Consider the following 26,111-nt stretch of genomic DNA (forward strand, 5'->3'; position numbering starts at 1 on the left):
ATTCACAAACCTGGGGTCCACCACCTATTCCCTGGGCACGAACTGTGAGTTCCCACCTTTGCTCATACCATTCATTCGCTCACTTCTCCATCTACCTTCTCCTTTCTGGCAGTTACCTAATACGAAAGTCTCTTACCTTTTGAAGTGTCTTTGGGGGACCTAAAAGAGAAAGTGTTTTGTTCTGTTTTTCATCGGTGGTGCTAACACTTGCTTGTACAGTCCTCCAGTAGGCCCTGAAGGAGTAGAGCAGGGAGAGCTCACCTCCCTAGGAGCTACAGGATTGTCGTTGGAATTGCCCTGGGCTCTGTGTTCTGTGTGCCTAAAATAGAGCCCGGCACATAGTAGGTGTTCAGTGAATAGTCAATGAATGAGTAGGAGAGGGAGCTGGGTCTCGGACCTTCCGCTCTGTGGAATTGATGAAGCTCTGAAGTCAGGCCCATGAGTAATGGAGGGGCCTCCAAGCAAAGACCGGATATGAGCTATTGGCGAAGTAACAGGGGTTAGAAGACAGAGATTCCAAAACGGATTAAGGGGATATATGAGTTTCCTATTGCTGCTGTAACAAATTACTGTGAACTTAGTGATTGAAAACACCTAATTTTTTTCTCTTACAATTCTGAAGGGCAGAAGTCTGAGGTCTGTTTCACTGGGCTGAAGCCGAGGTATCACCAGGGCTAGTTTCTTCTGGAAGCTCTAGATGATGATCTGTTTCCGAGCCTTTCCCAGCTCCTGGAGGTCCCCTGCGTTCCTTGGGGTATGACCCTGTCTTCCATCTCTGAAGCCAACTGCATTGTGTTTTCTTTCCTCTCTGATTTCTGCTTCCATCCTTACCTCCTCTCTGTGATCCCGATCTTCCTGTTGTCTGCTTAGAGGCACCCTGATCATTGCGCTGGGCCTGGATAAGCCAGGATGACTTCCCCATCTCGAGATCCTTAGTTACATCCGCAAAGTCTCTTTTACCGTGTAAGAGAACAGATTCACAACTCAGGGACATTTTTGGGGCCATGATTCATTCAGCCTGCCACAGGGCACCCTACACAGAAACACAGCGCCTTTTGTGTTTTTGCAAAGTGTGTCTGCGCCTTCCCTAGCTTCAAGCCTCTTCATCATGACATGACTTCTTACAGAGTAAAGTAACGTTCTACCGCCTCTCGGTAGAAAATGGTTAGTTTGCCCTGGTTTGTTGCTTTCCCGTTTGTAACTCACCGAAGAGGTACCAAAGCATAGGACCTCACAAGGACCGATGAAGTCCTTCTCTAATTTTGTCATTGATAAGTACCTATTACAAATTGTTAAAAGTTGTTGAGAATGTGCATACCTGTGATTTTGAGCCTTTTTGGTGGATGGCAGGACTATGTTATACCTGCCCACCCAGACTTAATTGATGGAAACGTAGGAGCTGGGCTTCCTGTCCTTAAAGAGAGTGGACTGGAAAAGCAAGACAGCTTACTGGCATTATTTAAAAGGTCTGTGAATTCTGTGAATTCATATAGGAGGGAAAGGCATTTGTTGCACTTTAAATGATAATTAATGTTAATGAACGTGTACCATGTGCCAGACCGTGTTCTAACCACTTAACATGTTTTAATTCATTCAGTCATCATGAGAACCACATGAGGTCATACCATTATTATTCCCATTTTACAAATGAGGAAATAGGACTTGCTGATGTTGGGCAAGTTGCCTAAGGTTACACCACTAATAAAAGAGGACCGGAATTTGAACCTAGGTCATTTGGCTCCTGAGACTGCACACATTTTCCAGAGGTGTATTGTAATGGTACACACTTAGCCTTGCTACAGTGTGTGTGAGATTCACTTTATCTGGAGGTGTATTCACTTACAGCTATTGTTATCTAATAGAGATAAGAGATCACATTTCCCTAATACCAAGAAAAAGAGAAAGCAGGAACCTTGGTCTTTGGTGTTGAGGAGGTGATTTGGAGGCTAATGATCTCACGTTCCCTCTTTTTGTTCCTTCATGCTCCCCTCCCATCACCCCGTGGGCTCTTTTCCCTTCTTTCTGGAGTGTTCCCCTCTTTGCTGTGTTGCTGGTGGTCTTTCTGGGGCTGATGTCTGTGTGTGGCAGGACCGAAGGTTGACCCAGTCTTCTTCTCCATTCAGTTGTCCGTTTTGTTTTACTAAATGAAGACACAGAAATTTATCATTATCTCAAATCCACTTAGAGCCAGGATGAGATTTTGTTTATCCCATAGATCCTGTTCATCGGGTACTTTGCTAACCAGTGCTAATAACCATCTAAAAGGAAAGCATTTTAAAAGTCTTTGATGAAAGTCGGAGAGGGCTGTCGGAAGCTGGTGGGGTGGGGCCTGGAGCCAGCTGCTGCAGAAAGTGGAGCGGGTTGGAAAAATGTCAGAGAGGATATGAAATTCTATTTCCCTCACATAGACAAGCATCATTTTTCTTAGGGCTTTATGGCTTAAGAAACTGACCTTTGTAGTTTTTCTAAATCGTGTCCTCGTCCCTTTTTCTTTTTGATAAAATTGATGGGACCCATAGGGAGCACTTCTTTAGGAAGACAACTATTGGAGGCATGATGAAGAAAGAAAAACAGAGATGCAAAGATTTGGGGCTTACTTTAAATGTTATTCTTCTTTGTGGATTGAATTGGTTGAAATACTGCGGGCACCACCTAAAAGGATCTGGAAATAGTGCCTGAAGAGAAATGTGTTCCTTCGTGTGCTGATTTTATTCCAGAATGACCAGCCCACAATAGGAAAGGGGGCTTCAGCATGAAGACTGTTTTGTTTTACTTGACTTTGTTCCAGTATTTTATAAATTCATTCTTGGTGCTGTTTCCCAGCAGCCACCAAGAATCCACATTTTCCTGGTTTGTTTATAATTGATCATTTATATTCCCAACTGCATCCACAAAAGGCTCAAGGCAACGTACAGTAAGTGTCATGTTTGAGTGGGAAATGAATGTGGCCATTTCAGTGGGAAATAGAAAACAGGGTAGTGACGGGGAGAGCGCATGTGCTCAGCTCCCTGTCCTGCTGGCGTTACTAGGAGTGAGAGTTAAACCCAGTGATATTCTTCTAGGTAGCCATGGTAAAGGGGTCACAGAACTGGTTTTGTAACTGTCATCTAATAAAAGGAAACAGTTCCTCGGAAGTCATAAATCTTGCCTAGGTTTTGAGTTTTCAAAGGATTTTTGCCAGGCAGCGGATTAACAGAATTATTCTTGAGGTTACAAGCCCAGTATCTCAGATGCTGTGTGAAGAGCGTAAACACGCATGTACGAATTTGCCAACCAGCAGAGCTATTCAGAGCCACCTCGCTCCGGCCCACCCATACCATGCGGACCCTGGTAATTTAATGTAGTTATTAAATCACACCTGGTGGATGCTTGCTTTGGATTATCACTCACTGTTGCTCCCCTTGGAAGATGGCACTTTAACAAAGGGCCAAGAGGGCAGAGCAGGCATCTAGTATTGATTCGTTCAGCACATTTATTGAGTGCTTATTCTTTGCTAGGTCCTGGAAGTCCAGTGGTGAATCAGGCATACTTGGGCTCAGTCTCCATGGTCATATATAAAATTGGGCAGTGATTTTTCCATTGTGTGAAAGTTAATAGTTGTGCTCAAATAAGACAAAAATTAAAAACACTAAAGCTGTCCATACTAACCCAGGACATCAGAGGCTCATTCATACAGCAGCGTTTATCTCTTCTAAGGATGTTTTGATAAGAGCACTGGCCCATGCTTTCTGTCATTCATTAGCATGTGACCCTTATTCTGGGAGAATTACAATATGGATGAGTGCGCATGAGTAGCACTGAAACAAGAGAATCTAGCATGCAGTGAGTTACCATGGGAACAAGCCCCTTTTCCTCCAATATATTTTTGTGAAGCAGATTCAGATGATAGGTATGTTAAATTCTCATTTTTGAGTGAAAATAGTCTAATGGCATTAAAATTGCAAGAACTTTTAAAATACTGTTTTCCTATCTTGGTATGGTCCAGTTTCTATTCGTTCGAGCATGTATATTAGCAGTGAGAGGAAGAACTTATTAAAGGGGAGCCTTAAGTGACATGGAGGGGTCTTGGGGGACACTTAGCACTCTAGCCTCTCTTTACCTTTCTCTTCCCTGGCCCCCAGCTGCACCCTCCTTTTTTGGGATTTGCTGGGTGCCTTGAACTGAAGACACCCAGGGGAGCAGGATTTAAACCTAAGCAAGTTCTGTGTTGTGTGGTATCGAGGGTAAGAAAATCCTTAGTTTCTCTCTTTCACCCCAGTCTCTTCTGTCCTGTGTCTAGGCTGACCTTAGAGGTTTTCATAGGTTGAGAAGAATCTGTTAACAAAAACCATCCTAGAGATTTTAAGGATCAAGCAGAAGGTATCAGAATGGGAGTTTGGGCTACCGGAACATTTTTGTTTAGAATTTTTTTTTTTAATCTCACATTCCCAACCACTCTTAATTTCAACCCTTATCCCTTATCAATTCAGAGATAAAATTTCAGAAGGAAAACCTAAATAGAACGTGACAAGATATATAGCCTGCTAAGGAGGGAACCTCGTGCGACCTTTGCCAGAGAAGGAGGTAGGGTAGTCGTCTGATTGAGAAGCAACAGCCCTCTATTTTTGTCAAATTAACACATTTTCCATCATTGCCAGTCTGGTCAAGGATTCCTAGATGAACTTCATCTTATTCATCAATTTTGATTGATCGTGAATGTCTGCCTAGAGTGCAGACTGCATCTGGGCCGAGGGCCACAACTGGTCAGTGACGCTGCCGTGGGTTAGTGGTGGTGCTCTTGTCCTGCACTGCTATCCCCAGTCCAGTGTGGTCTTAAAGAAATGGATGCTGATCGTTAGTGTCAACATGACTACCGACACAAAGCCCTGAACAAGCAAGCCCCGATCTCACTTATCTACAGCAGAATATAAATTCATTTTTGGTAGAGTACAGAATGTTCTGTTGGTGCTCTGTTAGGAAAGTATTTCCAGCAGCAAATAGTTTGCTGCCACTTATCTGGAATATTTCTTTGTTTAGTGAAGATATTTTATTATATAACAGCAACTTAGACATGTGAAACCTGCCTGATATGTTACATGTCTCCAGCATAAGTGAATATGACCCTCTCTGGTGGGATACAGGGGCTGTTTTGATTGACAGCTAATTCAAGTGAGGAAGAAGTCCAAGAATGATTTGAGTTTGCTTTCGACAGATGGATATTAATGAAGGAAATGTACCTTGAAAGGATGCCATTCCAGGAAAGGCACAGGACAGCACTGATTATAACCAGAGCCCTACTTTCTGGGCTTCTGCAGCTAGAGCGCTGAGTGCTTCTTAGCCCAGCTAGAATCCTCCCTAAATTGGGTGGGGGAGCGGTGGGTCTAGCACTTTTTTCAGAGAGTGCAGCTAGCACTGAAGAGACTGGGGCTGGACTGGGTCTTATTGCAGCGACCCTACTTGACGGGATTGTAAAAGGCGTTTGTGTCTTCATCAATTGGTGACCCTCACTGTGCCTAGCATAGTTCTGGGAAACCACTTAAAAAAAAACAAAACAAAACAAAACAAAAAAAAAAAAACATGTTCACTTGATTTATCAGTGAGTAAAGCAAAGACTGACCAATTTGTGGGTGTTAGCATGTTTGGTAAAATACCAGTAAAACAAAATTATTTGAACATGTTTCATCTTTAATTTTCTATTTCAAACACAATTTGATTTATTCACATCAAATATTTTGATCAATATGTTTCAGGTACTTGAACAAAAGAGACATGGTCCCTGTCCTCTAGACCTTGCTAAGAGACAAATGTAAACAAATTCATAATATAATTAATTACGGCCATAATAGAGATACCAAAGGCGAAGTATAACATAAATGACCCAGCCCAGAGGGCCAGGGAAAGCTTCTTGAAGGGGATGAAATTTAATCCTAGACTTGAAAGATGAGCCAGGGTTTGGTAGGCAAAGTGGAGGGCAGCAGGGTACAAGGAGGGCAAAAATGAATGACTGAGTTTCTCAGGGACCTGTAAACCAGCATTTGCTTACGCTGCATCAGCCAGGACCAGAACACATCACTAGCTGCGGCCTTCCGATTGTCTCCCCTGGAGGCTGCACCTGGGGTGTCTGACAGCTCTTCTGCTGCCCTGCGGATCTGGCTGCAGCATAAATCCACAGTGAGAGTCTCTACTATGTTGATGTGTGTGATTTACATGTTGAGATGATTCGACAGCTGGTCTTCTTGGAAAATACTACGGTTCTTTCTCAGCTCCAGCTGTTAGTCTTTTCACTGGATGTCTAGATTGAAGGATGGCTGGTGCTCACAGGCAAGCTCAGCGGGCATCTGTACGCAGAAGCAGTAGGGGCGATTTGAGCACGGGCGCTGGACTCCGAAAAGGTGTGACTCTGGTTCAGACCAAGGCTCGGTTGTTTCGAGTTTTGACTTAAGCTCTCTTAGCCTTCGTTTTGTCATCTCTAAAATGGTTCTAATAGCCATCTCATGAAATAGGCTTGAAGATTAACTTAAATGAGACAGTATATGGGAAGCATGTAGCACTGGGCTTGGTGGTCATACATATCAATTGTTGGCTTCTTGACATCTACCAAAGCCTGTCACCTTGAGCTAGACACATGGAGGAGATTTTGCTGGTTGACTGATTGAATCAGAGTTGTTGTCTATATTAAATACATTTTAATCTCCTCTATAGTTTGGTAGATTTACCCTATAGTCCTAAAGAGCTATCAGGAACACTGCTGTCTGACATCCAGCACATTATCAATTGACTATTAAGAAGGCTGTTAGTATGGTATGGGTACATTGATAGCTCACATTTGTGTCTTTTCTACCCATCACAGAAGGGAGAAGGGGAAGCGAACAATAGGACATGTGCCGAGTATATCAAAAACAGCTACCTCATTGTTGACTTTGTTTTTACCCCGCAATGCGGTCCTGCGTGTAAGACCATCACTTGCTAAAGCAGCCACAAAAAGCCCAGAGAATATGCAATTCTTGCCATTCTAGGAAGTATTAGAGGAAAAGGGATTAAGGCCATGATAAAGCTTTTCTAACATAAACTTGTCTTTAAGTCATCTTGAAGTCCCAACTCCTGAGAGGCACCGTGGTGTCCTTGGGGGTCTGACAGTTCCCTGCACAGCTGGGGAGCTCACCTGGGTGGGTCGCAATCATCTGAAGCGTGGGCGTGATGGTGCTGGTACCCGTGAGTCAACAGGCAAACAGGGCTCATTTGAGTTTCTGGTTAGGAGGCACTGTTTCCAGGAAGCCTTTTCTGGTCCTTCAGAGGTTTCTCAAAATCTAGACTTTAGTGATGTGATTAGAATTTTGGTGGAGGAAAAAAAGAGAGAGAGAGAGAGAAAGGTTGTGTCACATGATTGTTTATAAAACATGATCATCTTGGTAACGTTACAGGGATGAAATAATGAAGGTATTGTCCCAGAAAAAAAAAAAAAAGAAGAAAAAAACAGCATTCACAGGGCTGAAATACATTTCCATTAAAATGTTGCCCTTCAAATAAGCCAAATTACTTCGCAAGCTCATTTAAATTTCATTGAGGGAACCAGAATGCTCTTATTTTGGCTTCAGGTTTGATCTGGATCTCCAGCATCTTTGGTTATTGAAATAATATCTCATTCTTCAGTAATAACTTTCTTGGTCTTTCCGTAGCTCAGCTCAGTTAGTAAAATATGCAAATTTGCCAAAATAACCAATAGATAATTTAACATAGGAAGCTTTAAATTATGTCTTAATTAAGCTAATGTCAAAGTAAAAGATGGGTGGCTTGGTTTATATTATATTAAAGTAAGTAGCATAAACACATATTTCATTAGTACTTTGTTTTTAATCTTGTACTTTGGCAAGGGTTTTACTGTGATAAATGAATTTTCCTTTTCATTGGGAAAAGCCAAGTTACTGTTGTTTTTGGTTATGTAGTTGCATTCCTTCAGACTATAACAGTTAGTTAGACAAGAAACGGTAAGGGATATTTGCCTCTGAGACATACATTTCTTAGATTAACATGATAATGACCTTATGAATGGTTTCTTATTTTTTCGGTTTTCTTTGAACATTTTCCTGAAAGACACGTGGAGTTAAAATAATGAACAAATATTTTGCATTTATATGAAAACCAGCTAAAAGTGAGCTGGTCCTGACTATGTACTACCTAGAACTGCTGTGGCCCTGAATTCTCACAGACATGTATTTTTAGCTGTCCTTTTGATGTGTCTAAGGCAAAATTAAACTGCTCCTTCTTGCTTCCCCTCACTCCTCCAAAATCCCTGTCCTTGTGAATGATTTAATGGCCCACCTTGCTGCCCAGGTGGAAATCTTCAATGGAAACCCCCGCATCTTCCTTGACTTCCCATCTGATGAGTTTTTTTCTTTCTGTGAACTTTTCCTCCAAATTGTTACCCTAATCTGTGTCCTCTCTTTTTCATTTCCCACTGCCAGGCTTGATACCCACATTAGCTGTTTCTCTGACCTGCTTGCGATCTCTCCTCTCCCCACTTGTACTCCATCCGTCTCTGCCCCAATTTTCTCTGATCAGATGATCATCTTCATCACCTCCAGTGGTTCTCACTGTCCACAGATGAAGCAAGGTCCTCAGCATACGGCATACAGCATATAGTCAAGCCTTTGCAGTCTGGCTCTGACCTGCTTTTCAACCCTCATTCTCTGCCGTCGGTTCACCTGTGGTCAACACCTCAGCCCCACTGAATGCCAGTTTCCCGATTCGTGCCTGTAGCTACGTTGATTCCCCTGCCTTTTTTCTTTTTTAAAGATTTTATTTATTTATTTAACAGAGATAGAGACAGCCAGCGAGAGAGGGAACACAAGCAGGAGGAGCGGGAGAGGAAGAAGCAGGCTCAAAGCGGAGGAGCCCGATGTGGGGCTTGATCCCATAACACCGGGATCACGCCCTGAGCCAAAGGCAGATGCCCAACCGCTGTGCCACCCAGGCGCCCCTCCCCTGCCTTTCTGCTCCCACTAATGCCATCCTCCCCACACCTTCCCTCACTATCAGTCACCGGCCCTCTGGACTTTTCACTGTATGTCTCTGTTAGAGGTCTTGTATTGTGATTAATGGTTTCCATGCTTCCCATGGGCTACTCATCTATGAGTGTTGGAAAGGAAAGGATCATCTCCTATTCAACTTTCATTTATGAAATTCATGAAATAATCTCTCCTTGGCATATAACCCAGCTTCTTCTGTACTGATTCTTGGTATTATATTATCACTTCTTGGTATATACTATTTTTGGCAGAGTCAGTGAGGTCACAGTTCCATCTCTAGGTATATAGCCCCAAAGACTTGAAAACAAGGACTCACGCAGATGCTTGTATGCAGGTTTTCATAGCAGTGTCATTTATTCACAATGGCTAAAGGGTAGAAGTGGCCTAAGTGTCCGTCAAAAGATGAATGGATAAGCATAATATGATATATATACACAATAGACTATTATTCAGCCATAAAGGGGAATTAAGTCAGCATAGATTAACCTAGAAAACATTACAGTAAGTGCAATAAACCAGACAAAAGGCACAAATATTTTATGATTCCACATATAGGAGATATTTTGAATAGGCAAATTCCTAGAGGTTGAAAGTAGATTAGAAGTGATCAGAGCAGGGACCCCTGGGTGGCTCAGTCGGTTAAGTGTCAGACTCTTGATTTTGGCTCAGGCCCTGATCTCAGGGTTGTGAGATTGAGCCCCAGGTCGGGCTCTGCACTGGGTGTAGAGCCTGCTTGGGATTCTCTCTCTCTCTCCCTTCCCCTCTACCCCCCGCCCCCTAAAGAAGTTATTAGGGACTGGGGAGAGGGAAATGGAGCATTATTAGGTAATGGGTGTAGCATTTCTGTTGGAGGTGATGAAAATATTTTGGAAATAGGTAGTGGTGAGAATTGTACAACATTGTGAGTGTAATTAATGCTGTTGAATTGTACACTTAAAAATGGTTAAAATGGCAAATTTTATGTTACATGTATTTTACCCCAATTAAAAACATATAGAGTCCATTTAACGAAAAAAAAAATACTGACACCACCACCCGTAGGCACATATGTTCCAAGATGTGGTTGTATGCAAACACATTGTCTTTCTGTATCATCTATGTTTATCAGCCTTACCTTCCCAATATAACATGGATTTCTTGAAGCCAGGGACTAGGCTATATAGAAAATATCCTTTAAGAAATGGCCTTTAAATATCCTTAACAAACATAGGGGTTTGGAGTAGGTTGTTTTTGCAACTGCTGAAACTTTTAGGAGAGGGTTTAATATTTTACTTGAATGTTAATAAACTCAGTCTTGAAAAAGTGATATGAAGCTGTTTTGGAACATAATTTGGTATTTCTGACCTACTGTTTAAGAATTGTGCATATTAACCCTGTTACCTTTGGAAGGAAAGCCAAATAGCCCAGCCAAGTGTGCTTTAAGTTTTCCTTTTGCTGTTTTAAACAAAGGGCTTGGATAACCTGGCCCATTACAATCTATGGAGGGGAATCCTACTGATTATTTTCCCTAAATCCTCCTTAAAGCAAATATAAATTTTTCTGTGCTTTCTCCGAGCATAAATATGTACTCTTCTAGGAGTTAAGGTGTATTTCTTCATCTTTTAAGCTCCTATGGAAAAGTTAAAAAATAAAATAGGTAATGATGACAAACTAATACAGTTTATACTACAATGTCTTTAATGTGTATGTAAATATGTAAAATCAAGACCTCTTAAAATCGGGATCGTTTTACTGCTGAGTGCCAGGATAGTCTTTGAAAATAACTGAGATATAAATGTGAGAAATGTTAGCTCATATTTACTATTAATCATCCTGTGTAAATTTCTGTTGTCTCATTCACTGTCAGTCTTGAATTTTGTATTTGGAGTCCACCCAGCAAACTAGTTAGGAGTGATGATGTGATGAATGCTAAAGAGGTTATTGAAAACTAAATTTATCATAGGGCGCCTGGGTGGCTTTGTCAGTTAAGCATCTGCCTTTGGCTCAGGTCATGATCCCAGAGTCCTGGGTTCCAGCCCTGCACTGGGCTCCCTGCTTAGCAGTGAGTCTGCTTCTCCTCTGCCCCTCCCCCTCCTCGTGCTCGCTCGCTCTCTCTCTCTCTCAGATAAATAAATAAAATCTTAAAAAAAATGAAAAGAAAAGGAAAACTAAATTTCTCTTCTATGACTGTTCCAGTAGTCAACATTAGAAAATACTGTTAATTTCACCTTTATTACACTTTTTTTGGAAGATGCTTTGGCCGCATAATGACAGTACTTTCTAACAGATTTTCCTATCCCTCCAAACATGGACAGTAAGTGTGCTCTAGGGAGGTTCGTCTCAATTTTTACTGTGCATATAAATCATCTGAAGATCTTGATAAAATGCAGGCTCGGATTTGGGGACGGACGCAGGTGGTGAGATGCTGCATTTCTAGTAAGCTCTTACATGCCTGGTCCATGGACTACATTGTGAACAGCAGTGCTCTTGGTAGAAACCTATTTCAGATATCTGATTTCGATGTGCTGTAAAATAGGCTGCCCTCCAGGGTTGCCAGATGAAATACAGGATGCTCAAGACATCCCATTGACTATTTTTGTACATACCTGTACTACAAAATAACTCATTTCTCTGAAATTTAATTTTCACTGCACTGGATTCTAGATAGATAGATGCAAACACACGCCAAATCTGACAACCCTAAAATGCAATCTTAATAATTTCTGAGTACAATTAAATGCCATGTATATTATTAGATTTAAGATTATTTTCAGAAAAAGGACACAGAATTAGGTTTATTTCAGACTCTTTTTTTTTTTTTTTTTGAGAGAGAGAGAGAGAGAGCTCAAGCAGGGAAGGGGAAGTGGGAGAGGGAGAGAGAGAATCTTTTTTTTTTTTTTTTAAGATTTTATTTATTTATGTGACAGAGAGACAGCCAGCGAGAGAGGGAACACAAGCAGGGGGAGTGGGAGAGGAAGAAGCAGGCTCCCAGTGGAGGAGCCTGATGTGGGGCTCGATCCCGGAATGCCGGGATCACGCCCTGAGCCAAAGGCAGACGCTTTAACGACTGCACGACCCAGGCGCCCCATGGGAGAGAGAGAATCTTAAGCAGACTCCATGCTCAGCAGCATGGAGCCCAGCACAGGGCTCAGTCTCATGACCCTGAGATCATGACATGAGCCAAAATCAAGAGTTGGACGCTTAACTGACTGAGCCACCCAGGCACTCCTCAGACTTGTTTTTTAAGGTGTTTTGCACATCGGCTTTTCAATACTATGAAATATGGAAACATGACTATCCCCTCCAATATCTAGGGAATTCTTGGAAAAATAGTGAAATCTGTACATTCTAAAATATATCTGAAAGCACAGAAGTGCCCTGTGTTATCAGTGTTTTCAGTTAAACCCTTGAAGTAATAAGATGTTAATATTATAGATTTGAATTTCGACAATCTTTATAGTTTTTTCTTGTATTTCTTTGAGTTGGTATTGTGCACTGTTGATATTTCCAAATCCTGTATAATAACATTACATGAGAATAATCTTTGATTTTTTTAAGTGTAAGAAAGAAAATGTAAATGGTTTTCTTTGTTTTCCAGATTCTTTACAGAGTTGGAAGCAAGACATCAGAATAATATCTTCATAGATGACATAAGTGACATTGTGGAAAAGCACACAGCATCCACATTTGACCCGTATGTGAAATACTGCACAAACGAAGTCTACCAACAACGCACACTGCAGAAATTGTTGTAAGAGACGTTGAATGTTACAGTGAATAGCCTAACCCCATTCCAGTTAGGTCACATTGATTGAAATTAATTGATCTCTTACATCATATTTAGAAATGCCTCCTGATGGGCTGTTTTCCAGGACTGCTTTCAGGGTGAGGGGATTTGACTAGAAAAATCCACTCTGTGGACAACTTTCTCTCTAAAGCAACTATGAAATTAAAGGTTTCTGTTACTGTTTTCCTTGTTGTTTTAAATTGCTGCAAGACCCGGCAGTGATCATCATTCTAAAACTCCCATTTTTCTAAGCCATTAACCGGCCATTGAGTAGTTGGCCTGAGGCCAAGAGAGTATTTGAGTTGAACTAGTGACTACAATCCTGATTCTCTACTCCTCTAATCTTCCTCTGTTTAGGTGGCAACTCTATTAAGTTTTCTATAGGAATTGCTGATTTTGCCCTTCTGGGTAGTTAGAAGTGAGGAGAGAAGGGAAAGTCTGAAGGAAAGCAATAGGAAAAAAAATGTTCTTAAAGGCTTTAATTGTGCAACAAAAAAGAATGAGGCTTTAAATTTCCCTCCTCACCTTTTTCCCTCTGTCCTATTTAGGTTGCTGAGAGTTTTGATGTGATATATATGGCTTTAGCCCTAAACGTCAGCGATTGTTCAGTAATGTCTTGTTTTATGTTGGGGGACCCTGTTTATCTCATGTAGCTATGTTTTCCAGCCCAGTGTGAATTGCCATAAACTCAGTTTGGGGGCTGATGGCTATTATCATTCATACCCCCTCTGTGGGTTGTGGCATTTATGACCACAGCGTGGAGCTCTGGTTAGCCGCTACGCAATGTGTGTGCCCCTGTGGAGGGACTGGGGTTGGTGCTGAGAGAAACAGCCCGCTGAAGCTCCCGAGTCACTGGGAAGGGCTGATTGTGCCCCTTCTCCCTCCACAACCTTATGAAACTCTTGTACGGGCAGGGTGGAAAACCAAATGAGGTTTTTAAGTGCGAAGCCGGCTTTGTTGGCACTGTTGACATTTTGGTCTGGATAGGTCTTTGCTGTGGGTGCTGTCTTGTGCATTGTGGCATGGTTCATAGCCTCTCTGGCCCCTGGGCAGTAGATGCCCCTCACTCCAGCTGTGACAACCAAAAACGTTTCTAGACGTTGCCGAATGTTCTTGGGGGCATAATCTCACCCCTTGCTTTTCTTAATCCCCCACCCGTCCCGGGACCCCAGATAACTGTGAGAAGGTGCAAGTGACATGTGTGAAAACAAAGCCTTGAATTAGAGCTAAATTTCTTTTTTTTTTTTTTCATTTTATTGTGCAGGATTTATAAAAGGTGCTTAGGTACTCCTGTAACTCAAAAAATAAAGGTCCTAGGGGCACCTGGCTGGCTCAGTCCGTACAGCATGAGACTCTTGATCTTAGGGTTGTAAGTTCGAGTCCCACCTTGGGTATAGAGGTTACTTAAAAATAAAATCTTTAAAAAGGAAATAAAGATTCGATCTAAATTAGCTTAACAATACCATCATTTGAGCTTTCTCATGGAAAATAGTGTTTGTGTTTTCAGAGTTTTATTGCAGGTATTGTGAAGTTGCATTTAGGGCATTGACCAGCTGCACGCTGGAAATGCTTGAGAGTCTTTGAAAACAAGCAAACATGCAATAGATGTCCAGGGTCCATCCCAGACTATTTAGTCAGAATCTTTGGGGGTGGGGGTTCTGGGACCTGAGTGATTTCAATATGCAACCGGTTTGGAGTTTGATTTTTTTTTTTTTTTTTTTTACCTTACTAAAAATCTTTTTAAAGCCAATAGGTAAGGAAACTTAAAATTCCTCAATTTAAGAAAATGAAAGTAAAACATTTCTGTGTAATTTCTTTTAATTTGCTGTTCTAGGTATTTACTAATTTATGAACCAAAATATCTAACTTTCAAAATACAATTTTTTAAAAAGGTCACAACTTCCATTGCCCTGCTTCTTGGCCTTCCCCTGCTCCCCAACATGGGATTACAGCATCCATTTCCAAACCCCTGTCCCTGCCCCATTGTAAGTCGCAAGGGAACTCCTCAGAGCTCCTCTTGGGTGAAGTGAGGTGAGAGATCTGGGGGTAAGGGCACCCACTGAAAGTCAGAAGACCTTGGTTTGACTCTGTCTTCACCAAATACTAGGTCTGTTACTTGGCAAGTGGAGGATCCTTCTGGGGCTCCATTCTTATTGGAATCCCCTCTTGACCTTCATCACATGTTGTGTGGATGCTTCCACGTGAAGTCGTATCTGTGGGTGCATCTTGCTAAGTGCCATGAAAATGCTGTGGCAATATTATCATTGTTCTTATGTCCCTGGGAGGGGAGAAATGTTCTGGCTGGCATCGTTAGAAAGTTTTCTGTCTCAGAATCTTTGAAGAAGGCCAGAAGCCTCCTAATAAATAAATCCGGTCTGATATTTCTTTCTTAGATTATAATCTGAAGCTAGAGAAGTGACTTAAAACATCATTTGTTATCTTTTTAATAGAATGTTTATAAATTACCAGATATGAGATCTAGTCTGTACGCTAGTTAATAATTGATATGTTCACGGATATGTTCACCATTATGATACCATTGCCTCTTCATTTCTTTACTCCCGTTTCTACAAGTTTCTAGCTCATGCATTTCTTATTGTTCATATTGTTATCTTGAACTCCTAGCTTCTATTCAGTCATTACTATAAAAGGCAGACAAGCCATCTGTGTCTATGTAATTGTTTTAGATATTAAAAAATTATAATATGTGAATTTATCAGGACATTTTATACAGGCATTCCTAGTTTCATTGTGCTTCACTTTACCACACTTTTAACAGAAGATTGTTTGTAACCTGCGTCAAGCTAGTCTGTCGGCGCCATTTTAGTAATCTCACAATATTTAAAACATTTTCATTAATATTATATGTGTTATGGTGATCTCTGGTCAGTGATTATGACTCACCGAGAGCTCACATAATGGTTAGCATTTTTTAGCCATAAAGTATGTTTTGATTAAAGAATGTGCATCTTTTTTTTAAGACATAACGCTCTCGCACACTTAATAGACTACAGTGTGATGTAAGCATGACTTTTATACACACTGGGAAGCTAAAAATTCCTTTGACTCGCTTTATTGCAATATTTGCTTTATTGTAGTGGTCTGGAACCAAACCCACGATATCTTCGAGGTATGCCTGTAATATGTTTTTACTTCTTAACTTGAGGAGGAAGTATTTTTAATTTCTTCTTTGTTTCTTCTCAGAGCCACCAACCCATCTTTTAAGGAAGTACTGTCACGAATTGAATCCCACGAAGACTGTAGGAACTTACCCATGATCTCCTTCCTCATTCTCCCCATGCAGAGGGTGACTCGCCTGCCCCTGCTAATGGACGTAAGACATGATCTAATGGCTCTTTCCTCTGTGGGTAGCTGTGCTGCTATCAGTCTGGTTAAGAAAATTGTTCTTGTTTCACTTAAATCAATGTACTGTATCTCTTCTTTAAAATCCTCCAACTAAGTGAGAAGGTGCTATGCAGTTGGAAAGTCTCACTGTGTCTAATATCTTTGGAAATTACCTTCCACTTAGGCTTGTGTAGGTGCTATGAAGATTTCAGATTGCATCACTCGCTTAACATTTTTTGAAATGGGAAAAATATTGGCTTATTGAAGACAAGAGGCTTGTTTTCCATTTCCCCCTGAGCCACTAGGCATGTGACCTTGGGCAAGTCACCTAACACCTTCAGCCTCAGTTTCCTCAGACTGATCACCCAGACCCCTTCCCTTGAGTGTTCCAAGATGCCGTGGTGCTTCTAAAGCACATGGGGATGAGACACTCTTCAGCATTAGAAGGCATGAACTTGCCCTTGTTTTCTCTTGCACAAATAAGGTAAGAAAGGCCATTCTTATTTTAGGGAACATTCACGAAGAAAACAAGGATTTGATTTTGAATGGTGGCAAGACATGGCTGGGGGCAGCGAGTAGAGACTGTCTGGGCTGAAATGCAGCTGGGAGGACAGCAGACAGCAAGGGGGGATGGGGGGTGCTGCATACCGGCTGGGCCGGTACCACAGAAGCAATGATGAGAGAAGAACCAGGTGCCCCGGCACAGCTCCCAACTGGCTAGTGGGCCAAATAGTGTTGTTTGCCATAGTGTTACTTTAAAATTGGATCATAATGTAAATGTCAGTTTTAACGTACTTGATTTTTGCATGTCAAAACACAGAATAAAAATACAGCAAAAAATTATGATTGAATAAGGTTACAAAATAAATTCCGTTTTCCATGTTCCATTATAAATTCACAGAGATTTTCTAAAAGCACTGACATTTTGCAATGAGCAAAAGCATGTGATCATAGTCACTTTGTTGGCTCTGCTGCCTGGTTTGGGGGGGTGGGGGGTTGGTCATTGTCTCAGAATTCCTAACACCCTGCTGCTCTCCAGCTTCACCTCAATTTACTACCTTCATACACTTTTGTGGTTTTGGAACTTCTTTCCTTGTTAATATTGGAAAACTTGCAGAATTTTGAAAATTTAGCTCTCTGATTTTTTTTTTCTTTTTTTTTTTTTTGAGATCAGCATTTCTCATGTCTAACGGTAGAATGCAGCCAGGTTATCAAAACCAAATTTTGGCTTTAAAAAGGTTTATTTGTAGGATCCATCCACACTTGTTCCCTGACTTTCCCACTCTGCATCTTTGTTCACGTTGTCGTTGGCTGTCACTACTAAAACAAGCACATCTTTCAGGCACTAGCTCTAATGCTCCTTCTTTCATGAAGCCTTACTCAGTGCCCTCCCAAGCCGATATGCCTTCCTCCCCATCTGAACACCCGCAGCACTCTGAGAGAAGGGACTCTGGTAGGTAAACTTGGTGTCCTAGATGCCATGTGGCTTTTGGAGTAAGACAGATCTGGGCACAAATTCTGGCTCTCCCACTTACAGTATGATTCCTGGCAAATTGCCTAATTTCATCTGAATCATAAGTATAATATATACTTGGAGGATTGGCATGAAAACGAATGAAGCAGTAGATGTTAAGCCTGACAATAATAGACACTCATATAAATTCATGTATATAGTATACAGGCTTGTCCTGAGTTATGTAAACATCGTGAATTTTTCAAAGACATATTCAGGGAGCAGCTACTGTACTTTCTTCCATCAGATTTTATCAGCAGTAAGAAGTCATTAAAAAAAAGTTTATTTTATAAGATTTCTAAATATGAAACTTTGATCTAGAGAAATATTATTTCAAATTTTGCGATTTTTTAAATGAGAAATGGGTACTTTCTGAATACAACATTTCTTGCAATGGTATGAATTTTCAGGGTGCTTTTTCTTCTTAAAATGTATTTTAGCCATATTTCTGTAGATTCTGTGTAGATGCTCTGATCTCTCAGCCTTCTGTATTTTCACTGTTTAATTTTGCGAAAATTGTTTGAATAGATTGGGACTCACAGAATCTAATATATTGTTGTACCATGTTGGAGGTTAATGCCATGAATGGGCAGTGGGCTCAAAACTTTTTTGGGTCAGAGACCCTGTTGTGATTCTAAGTAAAGTTAGACTCATTCTCCCTAGAAAATTAAGTGTGCACAAAATTTTACATAAAATTAAAATGTGCAAAGACAGCTCGGGACCCAGGATGCCTGCTTTTAGGGACATAAACCAGTATTTTTCATATTGCTTCTGTACACATTAGTGGGTCGTGAAATTGATTTTTGAATCATAAGCAGTGTTTATTAAAAAAATGAAACAGAGAGGTGCCTGGGTGGCTCAGTCAGTTAAGCGTCTGCCTTGGGCTCAGGTCAGGATCCCAAGGTTCTGGGACTGAGCTCTGCACTGGGCTCCCTGCTCAGCGGGGAACCTGCTTCTCCCTCTTCTCCCTGCTTGCACTCTCTCACTGTCTCTGCTGCTATCTGTCTCTCTCTCTCTCTCTCAAATAAATAAAATATTTTTTAAAAAAGTGAAATAGAATAGAATGTGTGGTATGTGATATATACACTGTTCATAATGTGATTAAGTATTATTTTTAAAAGCCTTTTTTCCTGGGGCGCCTGGGTGGCACAGCGGTTAAGCGTCTGCCTTCGGCTCAGGGCGTGATCCCAGTGTTCTGGGATCGAGCCCCACATCAGTCTCCTCCGCTATGAGGCTGCTTCTTCCTCTCCCACTCCCCCTGCTTGTGTTTCCTCTCTCGCTGGCTATCTCTATCTCTGTCGAATAAATAAATAAAATCTTTAAAAAAAAAAAAAAAAAGCCTTTTTTCCTTTTTATGTACACATGTACTGGTTGCTGATATAAATGGATTTTTAACAGTGGGTCATAGTCAAAAATGTGAGAACCATTAACAAAAGTTCACAGAGGGGACTCTGTGCTTCTCTCTCTGCTTCTCCCAGAGCATAGATAACAATCCTGACCCTGACTTTCAGATTTGTAGGCCTGGTACTCACCTACATTCAAGGTACCAGTTCCCAACTTACCTTCCACCTCTGTTTGATGCCTATGAGTAAGAGGATGTGGCTGGGCCTTGGTTTTATTTTACTTAATAAAATAAACTGATTTATTTTTGTTTTTCTTTTACGTCACTGCAGACTATCTGTCAGAAGACACCGAAGGACTCTCCGAAGTATGAGGTCTGCAAAAGAGCCCTAAAGGAAGTGAGCAAGGTAACTTGAACAGCTGTCTCATCACACAGTAAACCGGTCAGCATCTCGGAAGCTCATATCTGGGTTTGAGGTTGAACATTGGGAGTTTTCAATGCCATTCGCAGCATTCTTTAGGTAGCTGAGAAACAAAATACTATTTGCCGTACTTAAGTGAAATTAGTATTTTTATTGCTTTACACAGTCTTGCTGTAAGGGCCAATAGAGATCTCATTTTCTTTTGGTATCTGGATAGTCGTTTATTCATTCTTCCATTACACAGCTATTTACGGAGTATGAACTACTGTGCCAGGCATGATGCCAGCCCCTGAAAATACGGTGATGCAGACGTGAGACGGTTGTGGCTAATACCCTCATGTGACGTGCTGTGTAAAGGGGAAGGAAGGTGTTAAGTAAGAATTACAATGAAGGATGGGGAGCGACATGGTAGGGGAGAACATAGTGTTTTTTTGTGTGTTTTTTTTTTTTTTTAAAGATTTTATTTATTTAGTTGACAGAGACAGCCAGCGAGAGAGGGAACACAAGCAGGGGGAGTGGGAGAGGAAGAAGCAGGCTCATAGCAGAGGAGCCTGATGTGGGGCTCGATCCCAGAACACCGGAATCACGCCCTGAGCCGAAGGCAGACGCTTAACGACTGCGCCACCCAGGCGCCCCAGAACATAGTGATGTTTCAGCTAAAACCTAAAGCAAGTTGAACTCTGAACCAGGGCTTGGGGGGGCGGGGAAGAGAGTGTCTCGGGTATGTGTAGAAACCCAAAGCGAAGAAAAATATTTGGAGGATTCGAAGAACTGAAATGTTCTTCATGTGGGGCTATAGAGCCCAGTCTAGGAAAGAATACCAGGGAGCCAATGTTAGGGAAGTGTGGACCTTCTCTTACAATGATGCAGAAGCTATAAATTCATGTGTTGTAAAGGTGACGATGGGAATGGAACCAGTTGTGAGGTTTTTGTGGTTGTTTAGGCTAGAAGTGACAGAGGCCTTTATGGATGTATAGTAAGATGTAGAGAAGCAATATATAATATTAGGGATGTAGGCACAGAGATTGATTGGGTGAGTGCATTTAAGATCAGAAGTCAAGGAATATGGTCTCTGGCTTGGGCAACTAGATGGATACTCTTATTTACCTTTACAATAGAAGCATAGGGAGAAGCTGATGAGTCCATTTTATGATATGTGATAATAGAGGTTCTTATGGAATATTCAGGTTGGCTGAATGAACAGGTCAGGAGCTCACTGGAGAGACTAGAATTGGAGACCTGGATTTGGGAATCATGGGCATACAATGATTTCTGAAGCTGGGAGAAGACTGGATGAGATACCCAGAAAGAGTTTGTAAAGTAAGAAGAGTGGTGAGTCTGGGACACAACCGTGAAAAATACCACCACCGTTCATCTTGTTTAGGGAAAAGGTACCCACAGAGAAGACTTAAAAAACAAAACATACCAGAGAAGGAGGAAAACCATAATGGACTGGCAAATGGCAGATGATTTGGTGGAAGGACGGTCAGCCTGGTTGAGTGCTCCTGAAAGATAAAGTGAATAATGAGTGAAGCATGCATGGGTTTATCATCAGGTGGGTTGTGCCCTCACAGTGGTGTGCGTGGAAGCTGGATTGCAGTGTGTTGAGGAATGCGTGGGAGGTGTGGCGATGTAGCGGGCCAGCAAGTGTAGCTGTTTCAACACTGGGGCTGGCAGTGGAGAGAGAGAGAGAGAGAGAGAGAGAGAGCTAAAAGGGAAGTGTGGGAACGTCTTTTTGTTTGTTTAAAGATTAGAAAGACGTGGGTGCATTTCAATGCTGATAGGAATATCGAGCTGAGAGAAAGCAGTAGAAGGTGTAGGAGCCAATGAAGATACTGTATGAGCAGGCAGAGGGGGACAGAGACAATGATGGCGCCAGAAGCTTCCCCAACCACTTGCAGCTACCACACGACCTTCGAGTCTGGTACGTTTTTGCACCACTTTACCGTGAGGTAGTGTGTTTCCTTCTTTTTTTTTTTTTTTTTTTTTTTTTTAAGATTTGTTTATTTATTTTAGAGAGACGGAGAGAGAAAGTGAGCGGGAGGGGTAGAGGAGAGGGAGAGAGAGAATCCTCATGCAGACTCCGTGCTGAGCGTGGAGCCCGATGTGAGCTCAACCCCAGGACCCTGAGATCATGACATGAGCCGAAATCAAGAGTCGGTTAACTGAGTGAGCCACCCACGCGCCCCTGTACTGTTTCTTTTAATCAACTTTAAGGTGACTCTATTTTACATATGCTCATTCTTGCCAGTAGTACCTACAAAATCATGGGTTTTGTGAGCTAGTTGTTTCTCATTCTAATATACATTTTTATATTCAAAGGAAGTTTATCTGTGTCTTAGTCCATTCAGGGTGCTGTAATAAAATACTACAGACTGGGTGGCTTATAAACAACAGAAATCTATGTCTCCTAGTCCTGGAGGTTGAAGAGTCCAAGATAAAGGTCGGGTGAGGGTCCTCTTGTGGGTGGCAGATTTCTCCTTGTAGCCTTACGCGGTAACGGGCTGCGGGCTTGGTAGAGCCTCTTTTGTAAGAGCACTGATCCCATCGTGAGGGCTCACCCTCATGACTTTTAAGCACCTCCCGAAGGCCCCATTTCTCAACACCATCATCTTTGGGGTTTAGGATTTCAGCATATGAATTTGGAGGGATACAAAAATTAAACCGTAGCAATCTTGTCAACCAGTTAAATTCACCTCTTGCCCCATCAGTGGTCTGCACATCCCACTCTGGGAAACACTAAGTGAAGAAACAGCCTGACAAGTGTGAGGTCACCTAAGGTCTTACCACCGGTGGGTCTCTCCTCCAGGACCTCGCACCCGGTGCTGCCTTCCTGGAGGCAGTAGTGGGGGAGGGTCTTTAGGAGAAGCTACTAGTGAAGTTCTAGCATTGGACTTGCAAGAAATTTTGTCAAATTTTATTTCGTTGTTACTGAGAAGTTAAAAAAGAATTCACACAGAAGAGGAAAGAGGAAGGCTGTAGTAACTGTTGAATTGAGCTAGGAATGCTATTTAGTGTTTTTCAAGAATTTCACATCCCAGTTACAGTAAACCACGACATTCCTTCAGGGATCTCTTGTTCACTGGATTTGACGCTGCTGCTTGTAGGAAAGGCTGGCAAAAACGTAATGCATCAGTGAATCGCCTAATCTGATACTATAAGCATATAAAAGGCTCTCTGGGAAGAAATGCCATTCTAGTGACTTGTTTTCTCTGCATTTCTTTCTCTCTCTTGAGCACCAGTGATGAACATCAGAATTATTTCCTGAGTCTCCTACTGGTATATACATGATAACTAAAACCACTAATACAGCCAGCTCAGGAATTAACTTCTTTTTCATTTTTCAAGGTTACTGATGGTGTTTAAAGATTCTGGGAGAACAGTATCAGTATTTTCAACAAAAAGAATGTGTAAATGAACATTTATTGTTCAAAATTAAAATGCAGAATTTCACTTGTTTGCTTTATCTGAGAAGAAAAGAAAGTAGGAGTTTCCAATATTTATTTCAGAGAGTGAACTTGGTATATCGGGGTCCAAGTTTTTAGAAGCAGACTCTACCTACAGCCCTTGGGCAAGTGGCTATAGATAGTTATTCATTCTCGGAAAAAATGAGTAACATCTTTTCTGGTAATTAAAATGCTAATGAAATTTATTTGCATAGTGTGAATAATATGTCACTGAAATTCCTCATACATGTTGCTGAAATGAGTGTAAGCGCTTATTGAATTTGGGGCCTTGGAAAGACTTATTGACCTCATCAGACAACTCAAAAACAAGAAAGATGTTTCTGTTAAATAAAAATGTATTTACTTCCTGATATTCTGTTCACGTGCTGGGGTAGAGCTGCGGGGAGGGCAGTTTCTAGGGAGTCCAAAATTCAGCTGGTGCAGAGTGGTGTCTGGTGTTCAAGGAGTGGAGGTCAGACGGTGGTTTGTCATGCCGGTGAAGTCTTTCCTGTCCTCCTCTTCCATTTACTCTCCTGCCGAAGAGAAGAACTGCTTTTACTCTCACCTCATAAAAATGCTACTCCTATTTGGAGATACTGTTAGGTTGTAAAATTTTCTCCTGGTAGCAAAATAGTGAAGTTTCTTTAATCTTCTGTAACTTACTGCTTCCACCTTTTGCAGAAAGGTAAACATACATATCTGTTACCCTGGAAAGATTCCTAAGCTCTCTTGCTACGTGAGGAACGTTAAGTTTGCAGAACAGTGCAAATGGTGTCGTGACATTTAGATAATAAAGTGTGTTGATGTTCATATGTGTGTTATCAGCATATAGAAATAATCCCAGAATCATACATGTCAGACTTTGAACTGTGTGGAAGGAAGCGATTCACAAGTTTTCTGTTTTCACTCGAAGTACTGCTTTGTAAGAATGCATTTAAGTTTACAAAGGTATATTCTTAAACTTAATAAGTGTACATTTTAGAAAATTTGGAAAATTTAGGGAAGAGACAAAATAAAATGCATCGGTAATTTTATCAAAAGTAATGACTGTTGAGGCCCCTGGGTGGCTCAGTCAGTTAAGCGTCTGCCTTTGGCTCAAGTCATAATCTCAGGGTCTTGGGATCAAGCCCCACGTTGGGCTCCCTGCTCAGTGGGAAGTCTGCTTCTCCCTCCCCTGCAACCGTGCTCTCTCTTGCTATCTCTCTGTCAAATAAATAAAATCTTAAAAAAAAAGTAATGACTTTGTCATTCTACATATCCTTCCAATGGGACATCCTAATCCAGTGCCAGCATATAGTATAAATGTACCCCGATAAATGGCTTCATACGGTACCCATTTCACTTACTATTCTTCTAGTACTGCCTGGAACATTGTCTTGCATAAATGATTGTGCTCATCTGATTATTTCTAAAGATAAATTTGTAGAAGTGGGTTTATTGGAACAAAAATGTAGGTATTTTTTAAAGGCCCCCAAGTGCCTTCAGAAAAGGTTGTTTCCATGTCCATGGCCACCAGAAGATATGTAAATGTCTGTCTTACTGCACACTTCCCAGCATCAAATATTCTTTTAATCTTTGTGAATTCGATAGATTGAAAATATTTTATTTTTAATTTATATTTCTTGGTTAGAGGGTTTGAGCTTTTATTTTTTTAATAAAGTTGGCCTAAATAAAGTTAGCGAGTTGAATTTAATAAAGCTTTGACAGCTGCTGAAGGAGGGCATTATTTTAATACACCGAGCCTGATTTTAATAAAAACACCAGAGCACACATATGCAAATTAGTGCTTGTCCCTTTGAAATAGTCATTAAAATGGGCTCTGCTGATGAGACCACTGCTTAAGACATTTGGGAAACTTTTTTGTTTCTAATATGCTCTCTGAAACATTGTCTTCTGATGTGGTGGCTGACTTCACCAACTTTTGCTGATAGAATCGATATTTGGAAGTTTAGGAAAGAAGATGATAACCCAAACTTAATGCCATTTTCCCTTCTCATTTTAAAGCAGGATAACTATGAAGGAACTGCTCCCCCCCCACACACTTTTTTTTTTTTAAGTGACTTATAAATGGTCTCTGAAGGCAATTTACACAGAAACATTTGTTTAGTGTTCCTTGTATTTTTAGGTGCTGGGCTGTGGCACTAGGCTGACAAATATGGAAATTTCACGATCTCTGCTCTCCATTCTCTTTGGAGAGGAAATGCCCCAGATAAGTCCTGAAAGACAGGTAGGGGGTTATAAATCTAGATAAGAAGAAGTCGATCGGACAGAGTGGGCTGAAGCGTGTTCAGGCAGAGGGAAACACACATGCAAAAGGGCAAAGGCAAGATGGAATGTGGTGCTTTGGCCAGAAATTTTATAGGGCTGAGACCCAGGATAAGAGCAGTTGCCAGATCATGATATTGCTAAGACCTAATTCTGAAAGCTGAGGGGAGCCTTCCAAGGATTTTAAGCCAAGGCGTTTCATGATCAGATTTGAACTCACAAAGATTGACAGCATTATCTCCAGGATGCGTAAGGGTAGGGTAGAAGCAACGAATGGCAGAGAATTGGTAGGTCAGTAACCCAGGGAAGAGGGGGTTTGAGCCTGAGTTCCAGGCACAAGGCAAAGGGAGGGACATGGAGCGTGGGACAGCAACATTAAGGAAATGTTATGACTGCTGGGATATGGAGGACCAAGGAGAGGGAGGCGTCTGAGAGCTCCGAGGGCCAGGGTTTTCGGGTTGGGAAGGTGGATGATGCTGGAACTTGTCCCTGACCTAGAGGACACGGAGCCGCAGGGAGTGGGCGATGAAGGTGATGCTCAGGTTTGGTCATTCTCATTCAAAGTTCGAGCTGCCTGTGGGCCATATAGGGAATTGGAGGTAGAGCCTAGGGGACAGACCAAGTCAGGGAACATAGATTTGGGAGCTGTGAACATTCTCCTCAAGAGAATTTGTAAAAATGTCTGGAGCAATGGCTGCCTGGTTAGATTTCCCTCTGAGATGTCTTAATCCTTTCAGGATATGACAGTTTCAGATTGCCCCTGATCCTGGCCAGGGTGTTTCCAGCCCCTACGTGTAATCAGGTGTAGCCATCCATCCCTCCATCCATGAACTCTTTAGGTTCAGACTGAAAGATAAGCTGTCACTGAAGACAGAGGTACCCTCCAAATCTAGAAATCTATTAAGCAATCAGAAATCACTGAAGCGTCCATCAATAGGGGATTGAATAAATATGTGGGGGAAAGCATATGATCATGCATAAACTGCATCATATCCGTCCCCTGCTGAA

The 26,111-nt window shown here is 41.6% G+C and overlaps 1 protein-coding gene across 3 annotated transcripts in view; it reads left to right on the top strand.

The window, feature by feature from the left end:
* ARHGEF26 (Rho guanine nucleotide exchange factor 26) overlaps window positions 1-26,111 on the top strand; it is a 117,836-nt gene that overhangs the window by 51,452 nt on the left and 40,273 nt on the right. For all 3 annotated transcript variants that reach the window (XM_045812273.2, XM_045812269.2, XM_087870298.1), the window contains 3 exons: window positions 12,583-12,735; window positions 15,976-16,105; window positions 19,303-19,377. In XM_045812273.2, the coding sequence (XP_045668229.2) occupies window positions 12,583-12,735; window positions 15,976-16,105; window positions 19,303-19,377 (358 nt within the window). The remainder of the gene's footprint in view (window positions 1-12,582; window positions 12,736-15,975; window positions 16,106-19,302; window positions 19,378-26,111) is intronic.

This window comes from Ursus americanus, chromosome 20, assembly GCF_024610735.1.
Source record: "Ursus americanus isolate L20-20 chromosome 20, mUrsAme1.1.p, whole genome shotgun sequence".
Lineage (NCBI taxonomy): Eukaryota > Metazoa > Chordata > Mammalia > Carnivora > Ursidae > Ursus > Ursus americanus.